Source organism: Aegilops tauschii, chromosome 4, assembly GCF_002575655.3.
Source record: "Aegilops tauschii subsp. strangulata cultivar AL8/78 chromosome 4, Aet v6.0, whole genome shotgun sequence".
NCBI lineage: Eukaryota > Viridiplantae > Streptophyta > Magnoliopsida > Poales > Poaceae > Aegilops > Aegilops tauschii.
The window spans coordinates 520,572,819-520,591,235 of record NC_053038.3 but is presented as its reverse complement, the minus strand read 5'-3'; the positions used below and the strand labels follow the sequence as shown (position 1 = coordinate 520,591,235).

Sequence of the window (18,417 nt, the reverse complement as noted above, 5' to 3'; positions counted from 1 at the left end):
CGAATATGAATTTTTCGAACTGTTTTACCCTCGAGTTTTTATAGCTTCCGATTCTATAGACCTGGAATATGTTAGATAAGCTGGGAAGAACTGGCCCGTAACATAATGAATTTATCTTTTACTCTTATGTAAAGAAGAAGTTGGCGCAGTCCATTCACCTATCTTTTTTTGGCAAACTTAAACCCTCTAAGAAAAAGAGGCTCCCCTGCATACATTATAACAGAGCAAAGTACAGGCATAGGACATAAAAGTCCCAACTTACATAACTAACCCTTAGAAAAGGAAAAATAATAGAACGATTCAACAATGGCAAATGCGCACAATGGTTGATGTGAGCTCGGAAACGGCTTCCACGTTGCTGCTTCTACCCGGAAAAGACTTGTCCACAACAAGCCGACACTCCGGCTGCCGCCTGTGGCCCGCGATGCACTCTAACGACCCCTCTTGGCTCGCGGGCTATGCAGCTACTACTGCGGCACGGTTGAAGCCGGAAAAATTTGATGACACCATGAGATAGGAATAAGCACATGAGCCGAGGACCAACAAGGTCCAAACCCTGGGGGGGGGGGGGTCGGACCCATATCCAACAGAAGGACACCAGAGAAAGAGAGGGGATGAGCCAAAACAGAGGAAAGAATAGCATGCCCATCCCAGACTTCTTCCCGCATGACTAGGAGGAAACAAAGTTGAAGAACGAGTAAAAGAACACCACAATAGATAGGGATGAAAGCCAATGTTGGAGAGCAGATCAAGAGATTACAGGGGGTTATTATTGAAAAGGAACAACTACCCAGAGATCTACCAACATATATTTCTTCTCCAACTCTCGAACAGAGAAGAGGAAGAGCACGGATCCGGTCAGATCCTAGAGGACGATAACCCGAGTTGCCACAAGGCCTACCAATTCGCAGTCGTCGACGAGGGAGATGCCTACCACCACAAGTAGGAGGCCAAGGCCAAGCCAGGAGCGCCTCCACATCTGTTGGCTTCTCTATAGACAAAACGGACATGGATTCCAAAACCACTACGGACGAAATTACACCCAATCTACAACTACGGGAGGAAGGGACCGTCACCCTACTCATCGCCGACGAGGGCAGCCGGATGGAGAGGGAAGAGGCCGAGCGAGGCAGATTTGAGAAGAGGTAGAGCAAAGGGGGTGGGAGGTAGAGAGAACAACGAAAATGGGTGGTCGGCGGAGAGTCGAACCTCCCCCAACACGTTTGTGTCCGGTTTGCTAATTTTGTCCATTCACCTCATAAGTTAGAAATTGTGAAAGATTCCATCCATTTTGTAAAGGACATATGTTTGACGCAATTGCCGTATACCTTGATTTTAATTTTATATTTCTTTACACCAACGTGTATTAAAGTGACGGCAGCAAAAGTGTTTAAACAATTGATAATGTATAACAAACAAATAACTTTTATGGCAAGCACACGAGCATTTAGCTAGTACTATCTTTGTATCTGCATAAACGTCTTATATTTTGATACGGAGGGAGTATTAAATACTAAATTTAATGCCTGTGAGGGCATTTGACTCGATTTTTTTTCAAAGTTGGGTTGGAATTCCTTGTGCTGAAAAGAAGAGAATTGGCACCACATTTTGCATTTTTGTTGAGGTTGGGAGGGTTGGGCTTGGCCTAGATCCAAGGGTTTGTGTGTGTGTGGGCAAAGCGGACCAGACCAAGACCCACACCAAGACCAGAGAAGGTGAGGGAGAGAGAGAGAGAAGCAGAAGGAGAGGGGGAACGCGGATCTCGCCCGCCCGCCGGCCGGCCCCCCGTCCGCCATGTCCGCCGACGGCCCCGGCGCGGTCCGCCGCGCGCTGGACAGGGCCGGCGCGAGCCTCCGCAGCGGCCGGCGCGCGCTGGCCCGCTTCGCGCCCCGCCCCTCGGCCTTCTCCGCCGCGCCCGACGCCGAGGCGGCGGCGGTCCGCGCCGTGCGCAACCTCCGCACCTTCCGCGTCCACTACGCCGTGATCCAGTGGGCGCTGCTGCTGGCCACCCTCGCGCCCCGCCACCGCGCCTCCATGCTCTTCCTCATGGCCGCCTCCAAGGGCCTGCTCCTCTACGGGGGCCTCCTCCGGGCCTTCCCCAGCTCCGCGCTCCTCCGCCGCCTCCTCGACCGCCGCCTCGTCGCCGCCGTCTTCGTGGCCCTCGTCGTCGCCGACCTCGCCGCCGCGGGGGCTTTGCCCAACCTCCTCTTCGCGCTCGCCGCCGGGGTCCCCGTCGTCCTGCTCCACGCCGCGTTCCGCGTCCGCGACGACCTCGAGCCCGTGGCCTCCGCCGACAGCGCGGGCGGAGGGGAGGAGGAGGCCACCGGGGTCGTGGTGGAGAAGAAGGAGGACGGCGACATGGAGACGGGGCCGACGCGCCGCTCCGCCACGGCGGCCACCAAGTCCTAGGCAACAAACAAGATCTCGCCGCCCATATACTACAACACATTGGTAGACAGACGGACAGAGTGCTGGTATTTCTTGATCAAATTCCATTCTTTTTGGAGAGATTTGGAGGCTCACTACTACTACTACTACTACTACATACTAGGATGCAGCAGAATGAATCGAAATTCGTTGCCTCTTATCTTGATTATGGCTAGCATTAGGATCTTCCCCTGTTCCTTGTGTATACACAAATTTACTGCTACTTCTACATTGTTACTCCTTAGAACAAAACTACTAGCAACTAACAAGAGAATCAATTGGGCCTGTTATGTGATCCTTCCTTCCCACAGTATATGTAATTCTGATTGTCACCGCAACCAGAGATGCCTGCATTGCATTGCACTGCACTGCATTCGTTTGTAAGACGGATCTGAGCTAGCACTTAGCCCCTCTGATAATGATTATCAGTACCAGTACCATTCTTTTCCCTCGCTCCATTTGTTGCTACCAGTAGTATTGTTTTGTGAAATAGAGGAGTGTAGATAGATTCCAATCTACTCCATCCATGTACAAACTAATATAAGACGTTTTAGATCATACGGAGTACCTGCATTCCGCATTGCTGTGCTGGAAGAGTCTTCGTAGGCCCCTATGGATGAAATGGAGTGTTTGGAACTTTGGAGATGGACAGCGAAAAATGCAGGGCATTTCCTGTTGGAACAGAATCAAGTCAAGAACTAGTTGGGGATTTTTCATCAAAAGAAGAAGGAAAGAAGACACAAGTTGGGGAGGGAGGTTCAAGAGTGAAGAGGACAGGGAACCTAGCCTAACATGCTGGAGAAGAAACAGAGTGAAACTGATAAAGCTGAAATGGAGGAGAATTAATTAGCTGGACGGCCACCGCAACCCTAGAGGCAAAGGCAAGAGAGGGTTGAGTGAGATCTTCACCAGGTGTTGCCTCTGGTACCTAGACCTGGTCCAGCTGAGCTAAAATACTAATGGCATGTGCTTGTGTTTGGTGTGGTATGGTGTTTGTTGGCAGCAGGAAAAGGAAAGAAGAAGCATGTGAGTGTGAGTGTGAGTGTGATTGTGATGTGCCAGTACCAAACAAGTCCCAAGTGCAATTAGCTGTCTATTTAGTTGTGTCTGGTTAATTGCTAGTGCTTTTCTTTCTCCATTCTTGTGCTACTACTACTAGCCTTTGGTTGGTTGGTTGGGCTGTTGGTGTCATGGCTGCTGCTGCTGTTAACTGTTAAGGCAAGCGAGAGAGGGAGACCCAAAGCAAAGCACAGAAGCAAGGAGATGCACCAAAGATGACACCAATGGAGAAATATGGTTTCTCTTGGAGCCAAGAGACCGCCTCTTAACTGAAAGAAGATGGCCATTTCCCATTCTTTTCTTTCAGAATTTTCCTGGAGGAGAGAGAATAGAAGCTGCTGTAGTAGATTTCCAGCCGACTGTAGCACAGACTCCGAGAAACTTTACGAGTGGAAGGTGGACCATATGTTAATAAAGTAAAACATCCTTGAAGCTGAATCATATATTACTAATAAAATGAATCGCAAAAACGTCATGTATTGAGGAACGAAGATAGTACTATACATGTTAACTATTGCATTGACTACAGATGACATAACAGTATGCTATAGCCAGCAGCCGGCTATATTACACTACAGATGACACAAAGTTGTACTAAGGTTGAGACAGCGGAGGGAGTGCTATACTATACATTTGTGGGTTATCCATCTCTTACAGTTTACTGTTTATACACGCCTCTAGTTTTTGCGGTGTTCAATATTTAATCCAGACAATAGATGTGATTAAAAGACGACATCTAATACGGTCGAGAAATATATCTAAGAGAAAGAAACTTTTTTTCTTTAGAATTGCTCTACTTGCTCCACTCAGATGCTGAAAGAGAATTACAAGCCGAAAAGCGCTTGACCAATAGGTGTTCTACACACACAAAAAAAATGCAAAATAACCCCAAAGTAAAATCACACCCCAAGCCCTTTGCCCTCACGCCACCCGTTTCAGCGCTGTCGACACGTACACTAAGACAAAAAGATACGAGCAAAACCTTTTACGCCCGACCTTGGTGTAGTTACAATGGCTTGTCTTCGATTGTGTGGACCTCAAAAGAAGCTCACCGGGGTGCAGAGGAAAGCCATGGTCTTCGTGGCATGTCAGTCGGCATGAGCCCGCCGGCCAAACCCTATACAACCTCCTTGTATCGCAGCGGTCTGACGATACAGGTTAGCCCCCTCTAGGGGCATGTTTGAATCGCAGTTACGATTAATGCATAAAAAAAGAAAACAAAACAAGAAATCCAATAGAAAATGCAATGTTTGAAACAGACCGCAACACACGAAAATTCAGAGTCACAATTGGCATGGTAGAATCGCACGCTCGCAATCATATCCACGAAGCATAACGAGTATACTAGTATAAAATCCTCTAAACATCATGGCATACTAAAGGAGAAAAAAAAACCCTCAATAAGGGTTTAACCTCGGAGCCCCAAGGAGTTTTAGCGCGGAAGAACAATCCGCGTAAATTTTAGAGAATCATTTCCATAGACCAGTAGTAGAATCATAATATTCCTTCAATCCAAAATGCCATGAACAAGAATGGATATGCATAGATTTGCAAAAAAGGAAAAAGAGAACGAGAATGGATATTGTGTATTGTAATGGTTGCCGTCGCCATGATTTGGAGTTTGACTGACCAATCGATGGGTCCTATGCTGAGGTGGCAGGCAGCCAAGCCACGGATGAGCAGAGCAGTGTGGTTGTGGTTTCCTCTCCAGTCCATCCGCGGGGGCAAAAAAAAGAGTCCATCCGTAGATCCGTCGTCCGTACACCGGCCGTCGTCCCCGATGCGGGGAGAGTGACCTAGCTAGATAGTAGTACTGGTGGTGGGCGCCGACGGCGGCGAGACCGAAGGCGGGGGAAGACGACAGTCGAGGGGACCTAGGCGCCCCGCCTTGGCCGCTTGCCCGCTGCCAGCGACGGAGCCACGACCGATGCCGATGGCCGCCGGAACCCTCTCGATCGCCGCCGCCCGCCACATCCCCCCATTTATACCCCCGCCCCCGCCTCCGCCTCATCCACCGCGTCCTCCGTCCTCCCCCTTCCGGTTGCAGCAGAGCAGCAGCAGCGAGCTGGTACCGGTAGCTGACCGCCCGTCGCCATGGACTCCAAGGAGGAGAACCCGCCCGCCGCCGAAGCCAATGGCCTCTCCGACCTCAACAAGGAGACCGTCGATCTGGTACCCGCTCCTCCTCCCTCCCCCACTCCTTGTTAATCACTTGGCAATCAATTTTCGACAAAGGGCGGATTTTTTTATTAGCTCAAAATGAAGCATCAAGGGAATACAAACACAATGAGCAACACCCCGGCTTCTGCATAGTTATGCACAACACAGCACGCGCGCACACAAAAATCCCATCGACGACTACCAAAGTCAAGCAAGACCGAAGCTATGCCTTGGTGAAGTAAAAAGAAAATGAAAAAAGAAAAAAGAAAAAAGAAAAAAGAAAAAGAAAACTCTGAGTGATCAAAACAATGATGAACAATCTACAGAATCATGGAGGAACTCTTAACTGTATCGGTTAATTGCAGGAGCACATCCCCGTGGAGGAGGTGTTCGAGCACCTCAGGTGCACCAAGGAGGGCCTCACCACCGAGGGCGCCCAGCAGCGGGTCGAGATCTTCGGGTACAACAAGCTCGAAGAGAAAAATGTATGTATATATCTATATATGCAATCACAAACCTCTGCTCTCTCAGTTTCATTTCTCCAACAACTAGCAGTAACCATTTGTTAATCAATTGCAATGCAGGAGAGCAAGATCCTCAAGTTCCTGGGCTTCATGTGGAACCCGCTCTCCTGGGTCATGGAGGCCGCCGCCATCATGGCGATCGCCCTCGCGCACGATGGAAAGGACCTCAGGGGAAGGGTAACCTACTACTGCTCCTATTGCCATCGTAGATTATATGCTGTTACCTCTATGCTACCATGGTCCCATACTAACTATGAACTGCAATTGGCGTTGACGCAGCCGATGGGTATAGACTACCACGATTTCGTCGGGATCGTCATTCTCTTGGTCGTCAACTCCACCATCAGCTTCGTAGAGGAAAACAACGCCGGCAATGCCGCTGCTGCGCTCATGGCCCGCCTCGCACCAAAGGCTAAGGTAATTTCTACCTACATATATAGCTTTCTTCAAATACTGCCTACCAGCACTACTAGTACTCAAGGATCAAGTTACATGGCCGGTGCCCCCTTCTTCTCGTACTTATGTGTTACCTTCTTTTGTAGGCTCTGCGTGATGGCACCTGGAATGAGTTAGACGCATCGTTGTTGGTTCCGGGTGATATAATCAGTATTAAGCTTGGAGACATCATTCCTGCTGATGCGCGTCTTCTGCAGGGCGATCCTCTCAAAATTGATCAGGTCTTTCAGCCAGCTCAACTATGTCCTCTGCACGTCGCATATTGCTAAACTATTTCTGCTAAATAAAAGAACATGGAGCAGCAAGTGCTAATGCCATATGTCAATTGCTTTGCAGTCTGCACTGACAGGAGAATCACTGCCCGTAACTAAGCATCCTGGGGGTGGAGTTTACTCTGGTTCGACCTGTAAGCAGGGTGAAATAGAAGCAGTTGTTATTGCCACCGGGATCCACACCTTCTTTGGAAAAGCTGCTCACCTCGTTGAGTCAACCACCCACGTCGGCCACTTTCAGAAGGTAGAGTATTATTCAGCAATCACTGTGTCTTCAGTTAGTCTAGCGTCAGCTGAAATTCATGATATGGGCTGCAATTTATGGATGCTTTCAGGTTCTCACATCAATCGGAAACTTCTGCATTTGCTCCATTGCCACTGGGATGACTATCGAGTTAATTGTGATGGCGGCTGTTCAACACAGACCTTACCGCCAGACAGTTGATAACCTTCTGGTGCTTCTCATTGGAGGGATTCCAATTGCGATGCCCACGGTTCTGTCTGTAACTATGGCTATTGGATCACATAAGCTTGCACAGCAGGTTTGAATATTCATCTATGGCTAGAGCTCTGATTACCACTGAAATAAAAGGCAGGTAACTGTATCCTAGAAAGTGACCGCTTTTGTTAACTATTGACTTTCAGGGTGCTATTACCAAGAGAATGACTGCAATTGAAGAGATGGCCGGAATGGACGTGCTTTGCAGTGACAAAACAGGAACATTGACACTCAACAAACTGACTGTAGACAACAATATAATTGAGGTCATAACTCCTACAACTTGTACTTTTGAACATAGTTACATTGTCTTCATGTTCGTAAGGTCTGAAAGATAAGCATTTTTCTCTAGGTTTTTACTAGAGGTTATGAAAAGAGTGATGTCGTGTTGATGGCCGCAAGGGCCTCAAGACTGGAGAATCAGGATGCTATTGATTTCGCTATTGTTGCCATGCTTCCAGACCCAAAAGAGGTAAAAATCTCTCCTCTCTGATATATCTATGACTTTAGCCTGTTCCAGTGATTCCTGGCTTGTGCTTCACTCAGCTAGGGAAACAAATAACAGCGGTCACCAAACAACAATCTTAACTGCAATAGATACCATCTTGACCATATATTCATCAGTAGATTCTGTTCCCTGTACATTTTGAAAACAAAAGTAGCATGTCAAGAATTTTCAGTGTACAGGGAACATATTGACTAATCTAGAGGATTTGAACAAACATGTATTCCATAGCAGGGGATATCATCATGAATTTTGTAATGCCTTCTAGCTCAGTTTTATACCACTGAAAAGTGATTCTTTTGCTCTAATCTTTAGAAGTTTCCATTCATGCATTACTGAGTCAGTTAATAGTTATGCTTTTAGACACACTGCACACTAGTTATATTCCATTCTATCTGCTGTTAGGCACGTGCTGGCATCGAGGAAGTCCATTTCCTTCCATTTAACCCAACGGACAAGCGGACAGCTCTCACGTACTTGGATGCTAAGGGTAAAATGCACAGGGTTAGCAAAGGTGCTCCTGAACAGGTATAGAAATTTACATCATCTGATTTTTTGTCCAAGGATACATTATTTTGTTATGAAATAAACAGTCACAGCATCTGCTTATGTTTCATTTAATTCTCTTGCAGATTCTGAACCTGGCAGCAAATAAATCTGAGATCAAAAGAAAGGTCCACCAAGTAATTGACAATTTTGCTGAGAGGGGGCTGCGGTCGCTTGCTGTTGCATACCAGGTTATTGGATGCTAGTCTTCTGCTTATCTGCTGGTCAGTTTACCTACAAAACTTGCTAATTTCCTTCAACATGCAGGAAGTTCCTGAAGGTACCAAGGAAAGTGCTGGTGGACCTTGGCAATTTATTGGTCTTCTCCCACTCTTTGATCCTCCCCGCCATGATAGTGCGGAAACCATACGCCGAGCTCTAGACCTTGGAGTCAGTGTGAAAATGATTACAGGTATCTTTTTAGTACACTAAGTGGGAACAGACCACTTTCTTGCACCGCAATCATCACATAAGCTTTGATAATGGACTGCTGTTTATTCCCTTGGATTGTCTGTTCCCCAGAGGCTGATAACATGGCGAAGTCAATCTGAGAATGTTAGCTTTTAAATTTTAATGTGCCCTGATGTTCCTGGAAAAGAAATGCTAAAGTGTCGATCCACGCATTAACCTTCTAGTACTAGCACTAGTAGCAGTGGCAATCTCAGGCTTTGCTTAGCTGTCCTGAGCTTCAGAATAATATTGACTGCTATATGTTTCCCTGGACCCACTATCTTTATGAATTATGAATATGCTCCTTGGACAAAATTTCAGGTGATCAGTTGGCTATTGGTAAGGAAACTGGGCGGAGGCTAGGAATGGGCACCAACATGTATCCTTCATCATCTTTGCTTGGTGACAAAATAGATAGTGACATCGCGGTCCTACCAGTGGACGAACTGATTGAGCAGGCAGATGGTTTTGCCGGAGTGTTCCCTGGTGAGCTTTAGTTTTCTCTTGTGCCAGTTTGTGATTGTGTGCTTCACTCTAACTTGTTTCCCCTCCCAGAGCACAAATATGAAATTGTCAAGAGGCTCCAAGCCAGAAAGCACATATGCGGGATGACAGGAGATGGAGTTAATGATGCACCTGCTCTGAAGGTAGCAGACATTGGGATTGCGGTGGCTGATGCAACTGATGCTGCTCGCGGGGCCTCTGATATTGTTCTGACAGAGCCTGGGTTGAGTGTGATCATCAGTGCTGTTTTAACGAGTCGCGCCATTTTTCAGCGGATGAAAAATTATACAGTTGAGTTTGTGTTTCCAATTCATTTTTTCCTTTTGTTTCTAACTTGCCATCTTAGGCAACATTTTCCATATCATGCTAGTTCTCCTTTTCCAACATTATTAATACTTTAGGCTTTTGTATGTCTTTGAAGAGGAATATGTTGATTTTTTCGTGTTTTACGGAAAGCTGTTTTATTCAGGTAACAAGGGAAGTTGGCTGATGTCAATCATTTATGTTTTTTTTGCAGATATACGCTGTATCTATAACCATCCGTATTGTGGTAAGTTTATGTTATGTAAACTATTATACCATTTGGGAACCATTTGATTATACCAAGTTAAATTATGATTTTCCATTACAAATCCGTTATAACAACATATTAGTGTCTGGTCAAGTTTGTTATATGTATGGGTAAATGCTATATAGGGTTCGCCCTTGAGCAAAGCCCATGGACCAAAAGTACTCCCTCTGTTTCTTTTTACTTCACATATTAGGTTTGTCTTAAGTCCAACTACGTAAAGTTTGACCAAATTTGTACAAAATATCAACATCTACAATAGCAAATAAGACTTGTTCCAGTTCCTGTTCATACTTACAAAGCTGATGCTCATTTTGGAATTCACATCAATGATAAAAAATCTCACCTGTGTGCAGCTTGGTTTTTTGCTCTTGGCGTGCCTTTGGAAGTTTGACTTCCCTCCAATCATGGTTCTTCTGATAGCCATCCTTAATGATGGTAAGAACATTGCTGTCCTGACTCACCAGAAATGTTTTTACCAATAGGTATTCATTTGTTTTTAACTCTGGTGATGACTACTGCTGCTCAGGGACCATTATGACCATATCCAAAGATAAGGTGAAGCCGTCTCCATGTCCAGACAGTTGGAAGCTAGCAGAGATCTTCGCAACAGGAGTGGTACTGGGGGCTTACTTGGCCGTAACAACCGTTCTGTTCTTTTGGGCGGCTTATAAGACAGACTTTTTTCCGGTAATCACTATTTTCTTTGACGCAGTTCATTAGGCAGTACCTATCGCGTACCTCTTCTGGCAACAAGGCTATACCTTTTTGCATCTTGCAAAGTTATACTACTACATAAGCAGTTCTTGGAAGGACTAGGTAGCTGTGCTGTGCAAACTCACTTGTATCGTCCATGCTACTTGCAGAAACACTTCCGTGTCCGCACGTTGAATGTAAACAGTATCGGTCACGACATGGACTCGATCGCGAGGAACACAGAGATGCTGGCCTCGGCCGTGTACCTCCAAGTGAGCACCATCAGCCAGGCCCTGATATTCGTGACGCGGTCGAGAGGCTGGTCCTTCACAGAGCGGCCTGGCTTCCTGCTTATGTTTGCGTTCGTCTTGGCTCAGCTGGTGAGTTCCTCACACAGTTCACCTTTTTGCTTGAGGTTTGTGGTGTGACTTGTCAACGCTAATAAATCGATCGACGGTGCAAAATGTATTATTATGATGCAGATTGCGTCCTTGCTGTCTGCATTGGTGGACTGGGAACTGGCCGGCATCAGAGGCATCGGGTGGGGCTGGACGGGCGTCATCTGGCTGTACAACATCGTCATCTACATGCTCCTGGACCCAATAAAGTTCGCGGTGCGGTACGGGCTCAGCGGGAGGGCCTGGAACCTCGTCACCGACAACAAGGTGAGTCGGTCGGTCGAAGGACAGGGACAGGATGATGGTTGATCCATGCCATGATGAACCGAGCTCGCGTTGCTGACACTCTGGGTTTGGGGCGTGTTTGTGTTTCAGGTGGCGTTTTCGAACCAGAAGAACTTCGGGAAGGAGGCGTCGCAGGCGGCGTGGGCGCACGAGCAGCGCACGCTGCACGGGCTGGAGTCGGCGCCGGGGCGGGAGAAGGCGGCGTCCATGGAGCTGGGCCACATGGCGGAGGAGACCAAGCGGCGCGCGGAGATCACGAGGCTGCGGGCGGTCCACACGCTCAAGGGCAAGGTGGAGAACGCCGCCATACTCAAGGGGCTCGACCTGGACAACATCAACAACCAGCATTACACCGTGTGATGTGTGGTTGATTCATTCGGCTGCCCCTGCCCCTGCACCCATTGTGTTGCTGTATGTTTAGTGCTGTGCTGTACTGTACTTTCAAGCATTGATTTGTGATAAATAAAACGTGGTGGATTTATTCGCAATAATTAATTAATTAAGTCGATGAATTAGCAGCAGCACTCGTTTTGTGCTGGAAGAATGTCCATCCAGATATACAGTCAAGTTAATGCATTTGAGTTTTTCTCTCTTTTGGGGCCTATAAATATCTCTATTATATACTCCCTGGTTCCAAAATACTTGAGTTGTTCCAATCCAACATCTTTAAGTTTGACGGAGTATGTCAAAAAGATATACCAGCATCCACAAATGGAATTATTTTTAGTTATTGGCAGGACGGTATTTCAAATAGGTACAAAATGCTAATAATAGGCCTTGTTATGTTCGCTTTGGCTATGTAAAAATAATGTTGTTTTTAATGACAAAAATGCTTCTTCTTTTGTAGGTTGTTTCCCGTTGTTTGCACAAGGTTCGTACGTGATCTACGCTACAACGAGCGGAGTAGTAACCGATGTTCATGGCGGTGTGTACGCGGTTGGAGCAGGTGGCTACGAAGGTTTTTATCCAACATGGGTGGCATCATAATATCCGGATCGGTCCACCATCTCTTTCGACACAGATCCTACTTATGCAGTGGCCAGATGATACTCTGAATGCTTTGTATCTGCTTGATGCTACATTTGAGACAATAAAAGCGTCATTTATCGAAAACTATATATTGGACTGTACTTTCATACTCCCTCCGTAAACTAATATAAGAGCGTTTAGAATACTAAAATAGTGATCTAAACGTTCTTATATTACTTTAGAGAGGGGGTACTATATGTATTTGATCTCGTAGATGTTAATATATTTTTTATATGTGTGCATGCAGTGTATGCATGATTAATCTTAAAGAAGTTTTACTTAACACAAACCTAAAACTTGGGGTATTTCAGAACAGAGGGGCATGGAGCAAGGACAAGTATTAGGGACTGTAATCCTAAAATTAAAGGAGTGTTCGGTTCCTCTCAGCTCCTCTAACTCCGCTCTCGGAGTGGACCAGACTTGAGCTCACTAACGGAGCTGCCAAATCCGAGCTCCACAACTCCGCGGAGTGGATAGATTTCGAACAGGGCTTAATAAGTAACAAAGAATTCCCTGGAAACATTATGAGGACGGGCCGCCACGTCGGCGCATCGCCCTTATTTGATGAGGTGCCGCCACCCTATCTCATCGCCTGAGACGAGGGAGAGGGAGGCGGAGTTCGCCCAAGAGAAGAGAAGAGAAGAGAAGAGAAGAGAAGGTGTGTGGAGCGACGGTGCAGTGGAGCGTTGTTGGTTGCGTGGTGTGGTGTTGGTGTTGGCATCAGTCCCGGACCCGGACGTCGTGTAGCCTGTGATGGGTAGCATATGTCGCCATGCGGTCTGTCTTTCTGCCTGTGTGTGTGATACCCACCCTTTTCTTTCAACTGAATTAGCCAGCAGCAGTTGATACTTGGTACCACTAATATATCCATTAGCTTAGGTTAGGCTGTCACTCTCTCTCTCCCCCTCCCCATTATCCTTTTCTACTCTTTTTTCTCTTGGTTGAAAAGCCTTTCCGTACCAACCACCGCAGCACAACAACAACAATAACAGTAATAATAATAAAATAATACTAATAAAGCACTTTGCTGGTTGCTACTGGCACGCATGTCTGAAGAAGAAGTAATAATAGTACAATACTAGATTAGTTTAGTAGTGAGTAGTAATAGTACAGGTGGTTTGTGGCAAAGGAAAAAAAAAGTACAGGTGGTTCACACATTAGGACAGATCCTTACTTGAATATAGAATAAGGTTCTTCTCGCCTCGACTGCGGCGCGTCCAGTGCCATCGAGGGGCGTGTGAAGGTGTGTCTTGGGCGGATCTCGCGGGATTTGGTTGGTGTTTTGCCTTGCTTTTGTGGATTTGCTTGGATCCCGTCTTCCTTTGCCCGTCGTGCGTGTCTACGGATTGGATCCTTTGGATCTACGTTTGCCTTCATCGGCGGATGGCGCTTTAGCGCTCGTGGTCGTCCGCTAGGTGGATGTAATTTGTGTTACTTTTGATATTCACGGTACCGTGCTGCCATGACAGATGATGAGTAGATCAAAAGTTTTTTCTGGCAATAATAATAATAATAATAATAGATCAGCTTGGTGCTTGCTACTACGTACTGGTAGGCATGTCTTGTGATATTCTAGTACTCCCTCCATTCATAAACAAACATGCTCTTATTTATATTTATTTAGGGAGGGGGTAGTAATCTGCTAGAGGTGGTTGACGCAGATTAGGACAGGGAACAAACGGTTAGCACAGCACAACCAGGTTGGTAGTCTAAGTAGTAGTAGTAGTAGTATCTCAGTTGACGGCAAGTTGGTGGTGCAGCCAGCATAGCATAGCACAACCAGAAAAGGAAAAGAAAAAGAAAGAAAAGACTAGCGGAGCGGAGCAGAGCAGACAGCAAGCGAGCAAGCAACAGCTGCGGCTGCTTTGCTTTCTGCTTTACCCTTTCTCAATCAATCAAGATAAAAATCCAACCTTCCTTCTTCCCCAATTTGCCCTCCCTTCTTTCCCCAAAAGTTTCCCCAATCTCTCTCTCTCTCGCTCGCTCGCTTCTCCTGGGTTGGCGAGCTCCAATCCCACCGGACTCGAGTCAGCCAGCGAGATACGACTCAGATCCGTGTCGTCCGCGGGCGCGCGCGCGCATGGAGAAGGCGAAGCTGCTCTCCTCTCCTTGTGGTTGAGCTAGGCACCGCAGCTCCGCTTCCTGCTGCTGCTGCTTCGTCTCCGTCCAGGAGGAAGATGCGCATGCGGGTGCTGCCGGCCTTCAGCTTCAGCACCGCCGCCCCGCCTCCTCCTTCGGTTGCTCCTCCTCCTCCTCCGGCTCCGGCACCGGCGCCGGCGCCGGCGCCTCCTCCTGCTACCTTCGCGGTCTACCTCAACATCTACGACATCTCCCCCATCAACAACTACCTCTACTGGTTCGGCCTCGGCATCTTCCACTCCGCCGTTGAAGGTATACCTCTTTACTTCCCTTCCCTTCTCTTCTCTTCTCTTCTCTTCTCCCCCAAGGGAATTATCCCACCAGAAGCTCCTCCTTTTATTTTCCTTCCGGTTGGTACTGGCACTACATCCATCCATCCATTCACTTCACGCAGCTTCCTTTACTTCTCTTGCTGCCGTGCTGCTCTGCTTCTGCTTGCTTACCCCAATTATGCTATGCTACCCAGTACACTGCCTTGCATGCCCAATCATGGCACAATTTGCGCACGCCCCTCCTCTTAAGAGGATCCAACCATTTAAGATTTATTAAGCTCTTTGGTTTCCTTTCCGGTTGCTACATCCATTCACTTCTCTTCAGCCCAGTTCATGCAGCTTCCTTCAATTTTCTTGCTGCCCTGCCCTGCTTAACTCAATCATGGTACCGTGCCCCCCACCCCACAACTGCCCGCCTTACATGCCCAATTATCGTACAATTTGCAATCAAACCGCCCGGAATTGCTTTCCAAATGGGATAGTATTTAATACCCTATATATCTGTGCTGGGGCATTTCTCCCCCTAACCTATCTTTTTGGTACACTATATAGTTAACCCCCAACCTAATTGTACCGGACTAGTGCTGTTCCCCCTATAAACCCCGGTTTGTCAGCCCGTTGGCGCCACTTTTGACGCGCCATTTGTTGCTACTGGATCAACCGGTTCGTACATTTCTCTGCCGTTAATGCTCAACATGGAACCTCGCCTAATGTGTAGCTAGGCAGAGGCTGTCCATTGGCTTATTCGGCATGTCACTAAAACTGGGCTTTGCAATGGAGCCACCAGGAATTGGTGGGTTTCCAAATGGAGGCGGAATCGGAAATGGGAGAGCACACAAACTAACTTAAATACCGTTTCCACTTACTGCCACTCTTTAACTGGACCCTACTTAGCCTGTCGTTCCATGCCCCAATTTGACACGTTAGTACGGTCCATCACATTTTGGTCCTCTCGAGCTCAGCTGCTCCACACAAAGGCCTTTCAAGCACTTCTTTGTATCACAACTTTGATATGCTCTGCCTGCTTGCAGTATTTTTTAGTGCCTCAATTTTCTGGATCAACTTAGATTGTGTCAAGTGTGTCACGAGGTCTTGTGCATATGGGTTTCATGCAGTTGTCTATAAGCTCGACATCCGAGACTGACCATTCCATTAAACTTTTTCTGCAGTGCATGGTATGGAGTTTGGGTATGGAGCCCATGAATACGCGACCAGCGGAGTGTTCCAAGTAGAACCGAAAAGCTGTCCTGGCTTTATCTTCAGGCGCTCCGTGTGTATGGGTACCACCAATATGTCGCGCGCTGAAGTCCGCGCTTTCCTAGAGGATCTTGCAGAGGATTATCATGGGGACACCTATCACTTGATTGTCAAGAACTGCAACCATTTCACAGCTGACGTCTGTAAGCGCTTGACCGGAAAGCCCACTCCAGGATGGGTGAATCGACTTGCCAGATTAGGTTTGAATAAATCTCAACAATTTCACTACCTATTGCTCCTTGGCTATGCAGGTTCTGAACTGTTTCTGCCTTTACCTTTTGTGGCACCAGGTTCCGTCTGCAACTGTGTCCTGCCTGAAAACATCAAGGTTTCAGCGGTCAGAGATGAAACTGCACACCTTGAATTTTCCGGTAAATTTGCCTAACCTCCCTCTCTCTCTACATGTTTTGTACACACTCAAACGCTGCTTTGTGTGGAAACATTTTGGCGTGGTCGTTTACTTTACTGTACAGATCCATTTTGACACTGCTTAGCTACTTTGATGTTGTTTCCAGTCCTTGGCGCAAGGTTGTGTTTATTGACTGTAACCGACCATTTCAATCTATGATTTTACACTTCTAGTTGTCTTACAATGGAATGGTGATTGTGAACCAAGCTAGAATTATCAGGATATTATGTAATTATCTATATACCCTTTCTACCAAGTTGAAATAATGTGGACATTTGAGGTTTTAAGTAATGTGCAACCTGAAGCCTGAGATGTTCTATCTGCTTGAATTTCTGTGAACATTGGAGAAGTTGTGCTATTAAAATTGGAGTGTGCGCGACAGTCAATTGTCAACATACATTACTTGACTAGCCAGAATCCCTGAAGTCCAGCACCACTGCTTCATCCGTATAACTAAATAACTTGTATGGTTCACTTTACTGCTCACAGTACGTGTTGAATCCTGACTGCTATCTGAGCATAAGATAGTTTAAGGTACAACAGCTGGTGTAGTCTCCTGTCTTATAGCACTAGTACCTTATTTTCTACTGGTACTAATGGATAGTGTTAGACCATGTGCTGTGAATGGATTATGTATTTACTACATGGTGAGGCTTTTGCTTTGCAACTGATACCATGCTATTGCTTCAGATGATGATTTGGAGTCGGACACGTCGATGATCGACGACAGCGACATCGGTGATCTAGATCACCTCCTAACAACACCAAACAGCGATGTCGTACCCCCGAAAGACAAGACGTTAACTCCTGGAAGGGACAGCTTGTAATTGTTTCAGGTTATTTATGCACAGCATTACCTGCTTCCGGGTTGTTTGCTGAGGATGGGAGATCTTAGCCGTGGCGCTGATGTCCTCTTGCCAATGGCGGTGGCAGATCCTGATACTGATCCGTTTGAAGTTGCTGCTATATATATGTTGATGTAGAGAGCGGGGGTAGCGAGTGTGGTTTGTCTAATCGTGGCGAAGGCCAAGTTAACCAACACGTGTGAGATGGCTGCGTGCATAGTTGATTGTAACTTTTAATTGTTTTTGAGAGTAGGGTGTTGCAGGTGTATAGTGCTTGTGTAACTAGCTGTTGGGTTTATTTTATGGTGATTGACAATTGTTTTGTTGTGTAAGTACAGAATGGCTTGACTTGATGTTGTTTTCCTCACCGAAATTAATGCGGCATGTATCTAAATTTGCATTTCATACATCCCATACTATAGGGCCATTGCTTCTATTAGAAACAAATCAATCTTCAAAACTTTGAAAAAATATTATGTAGAAATTTATCTATATGTACAATAGCAAATATATATCATCTTTTGGGGAGCAAATATATGTCGTATGAGAGATGGGAGGATCTCTTGCATTGATCGCTTTTACTCCCCCGTCGAATCTGGGCCGGCCTGATTCGATGTTTTTTTTTGTTCATTGGCTTTTTTGCTTGATCGCTACCGTTTGTTGGTTTGGTCCAGTTTTTATTGTTTTATTTTTTTTCTTTCCGTTTTCTTAATTTCTTCATGGTTTTATTCGGCTTTCTGTTTTTTTGACCGGTTTTCTTCACTTTTTATTGGTATTTTCCTATTTATTTATTTTTTCTTTTTTTCTTGTTTCTTTTTCTGTTTTCATGTTTCTTTTGCTTTTCTTTTTTTCTTCGTTTTTATTTATTTCTTTTCTCGGTTTTCTTTTTTTTCCTTGTTCCCTTCTCGGTTTCATTGTTTCCATCTTTTTTCCATTGGTTTTCTTCGGTTTTCATTTTCATTTTCCTTTTTTTTTGTTTCGATTAGAATTCTGTGTTTTTTCTTTGTTTCTCTGTTGATTTTCATCTGTTTCCTTTTTGTTCAACACATGTTCACCTTTTCTTTCCAGTACACAACATACTTTCAGTGTGCATGTGAAACATTTTTTTGATACACGT

General features: G+C 46.1%; 3 protein-coding genes across 4 annotated transcripts; all 3 read left to right on the top strand.

Moving 5' to 3' along the window:
- Positions 1 to 1,641: 1,641 nt before the first annotated feature.
- On the top strand, positions 1,642 to 2,722 carry LOC109785295 (uncharacterized). Its single transcript, XM_020343887.4, has one exon. It carries the CDS (start codon positions 1,795 to 1,797, stop codon positions 2,407 to 2,409), a length of 615 nt encoding a protein of 204 aa, XP_020199476.1. The 5' UTR covers positions 1,642 to 1,794; the 3' UTR covers positions 2,410 to 2,722.
- A 2,364-nt stretch (positions 2,723 to 5,086) lies between these two features.
- LOC109785297 (ATPase 11, plasma membrane-type) lies at positions 5,087 to 12,462 on the top strand. 2 transcript variants are annotated; one of them, XR_012182734.1, is made up of 21 exons: positions 5,087 to 5,658; positions 6,012 to 6,131; positions 6,231 to 6,347; positions 6,450 to 6,587; positions 6,713 to 6,847; positions 6,963 to 7,142; positions 7,234 to 7,440; positions 7,544 to 7,663; positions 7,750 to 7,869; positions 8,308 to 8,430; positions 8,535 to 8,639; positions 8,716 to 8,860; positions 9,220 to 9,384; positions 9,454 to 9,692; positions 9,920 to 9,952; positions 10,327 to 10,408; positions 10,500 to 10,660; positions 10,837 to 11,046; positions 11,149 to 11,331; positions 11,440 to 11,760; positions 12,197 to 12,462. XR_012182734.1 is itself a non-coding variant. In XM_020343891.4 (20 exons), exons 1-20 carry the CDS (start codon positions 5,581 to 5,583, stop codon positions 11,707 to 11,709), a joined length of 2,931 nt encoding a protein of 976 aa, XP_020199480.1. In that variant the 5' UTR covers positions 5,087 to 5,580; the 3' UTR covers positions 11,710 to 11,941. The 2 variants fall into 2 exon arrangements, 1 of the variants encoding a protein (XP_020199480.1); XM_020343891.4 differs by lacking the exon at positions 12,197 to 12,462 and having other exon boundaries at positions 11,440 to 11,941.
- Positions 12,463 to 14,125: 1,663 nt separating this feature from the next.
- On the top strand, positions 14,126 to 17,694 carry LOC109785298 (deSI-like protein At4g17486). The gene is made up of 4 exons (XM_020343892.4): positions 14,126 to 14,769; positions 15,959 to 16,246; positions 16,337 to 16,417; positions 17,146 to 17,694. The coding sequence occupies exons 1-4, from the start codon at positions 14,556 to 14,558 to the stop codon at positions 17,280 to 17,282; spliced, it is 720 nt and encodes a 239-aa protein (XP_020199481.1). The 5' UTR covers positions 14,126 to 14,555; the 3' UTR covers positions 17,283 to 17,694.
- The last annotated feature ends 723 nt before the right edge of the window (positions 17,695 to 18,417 follow it).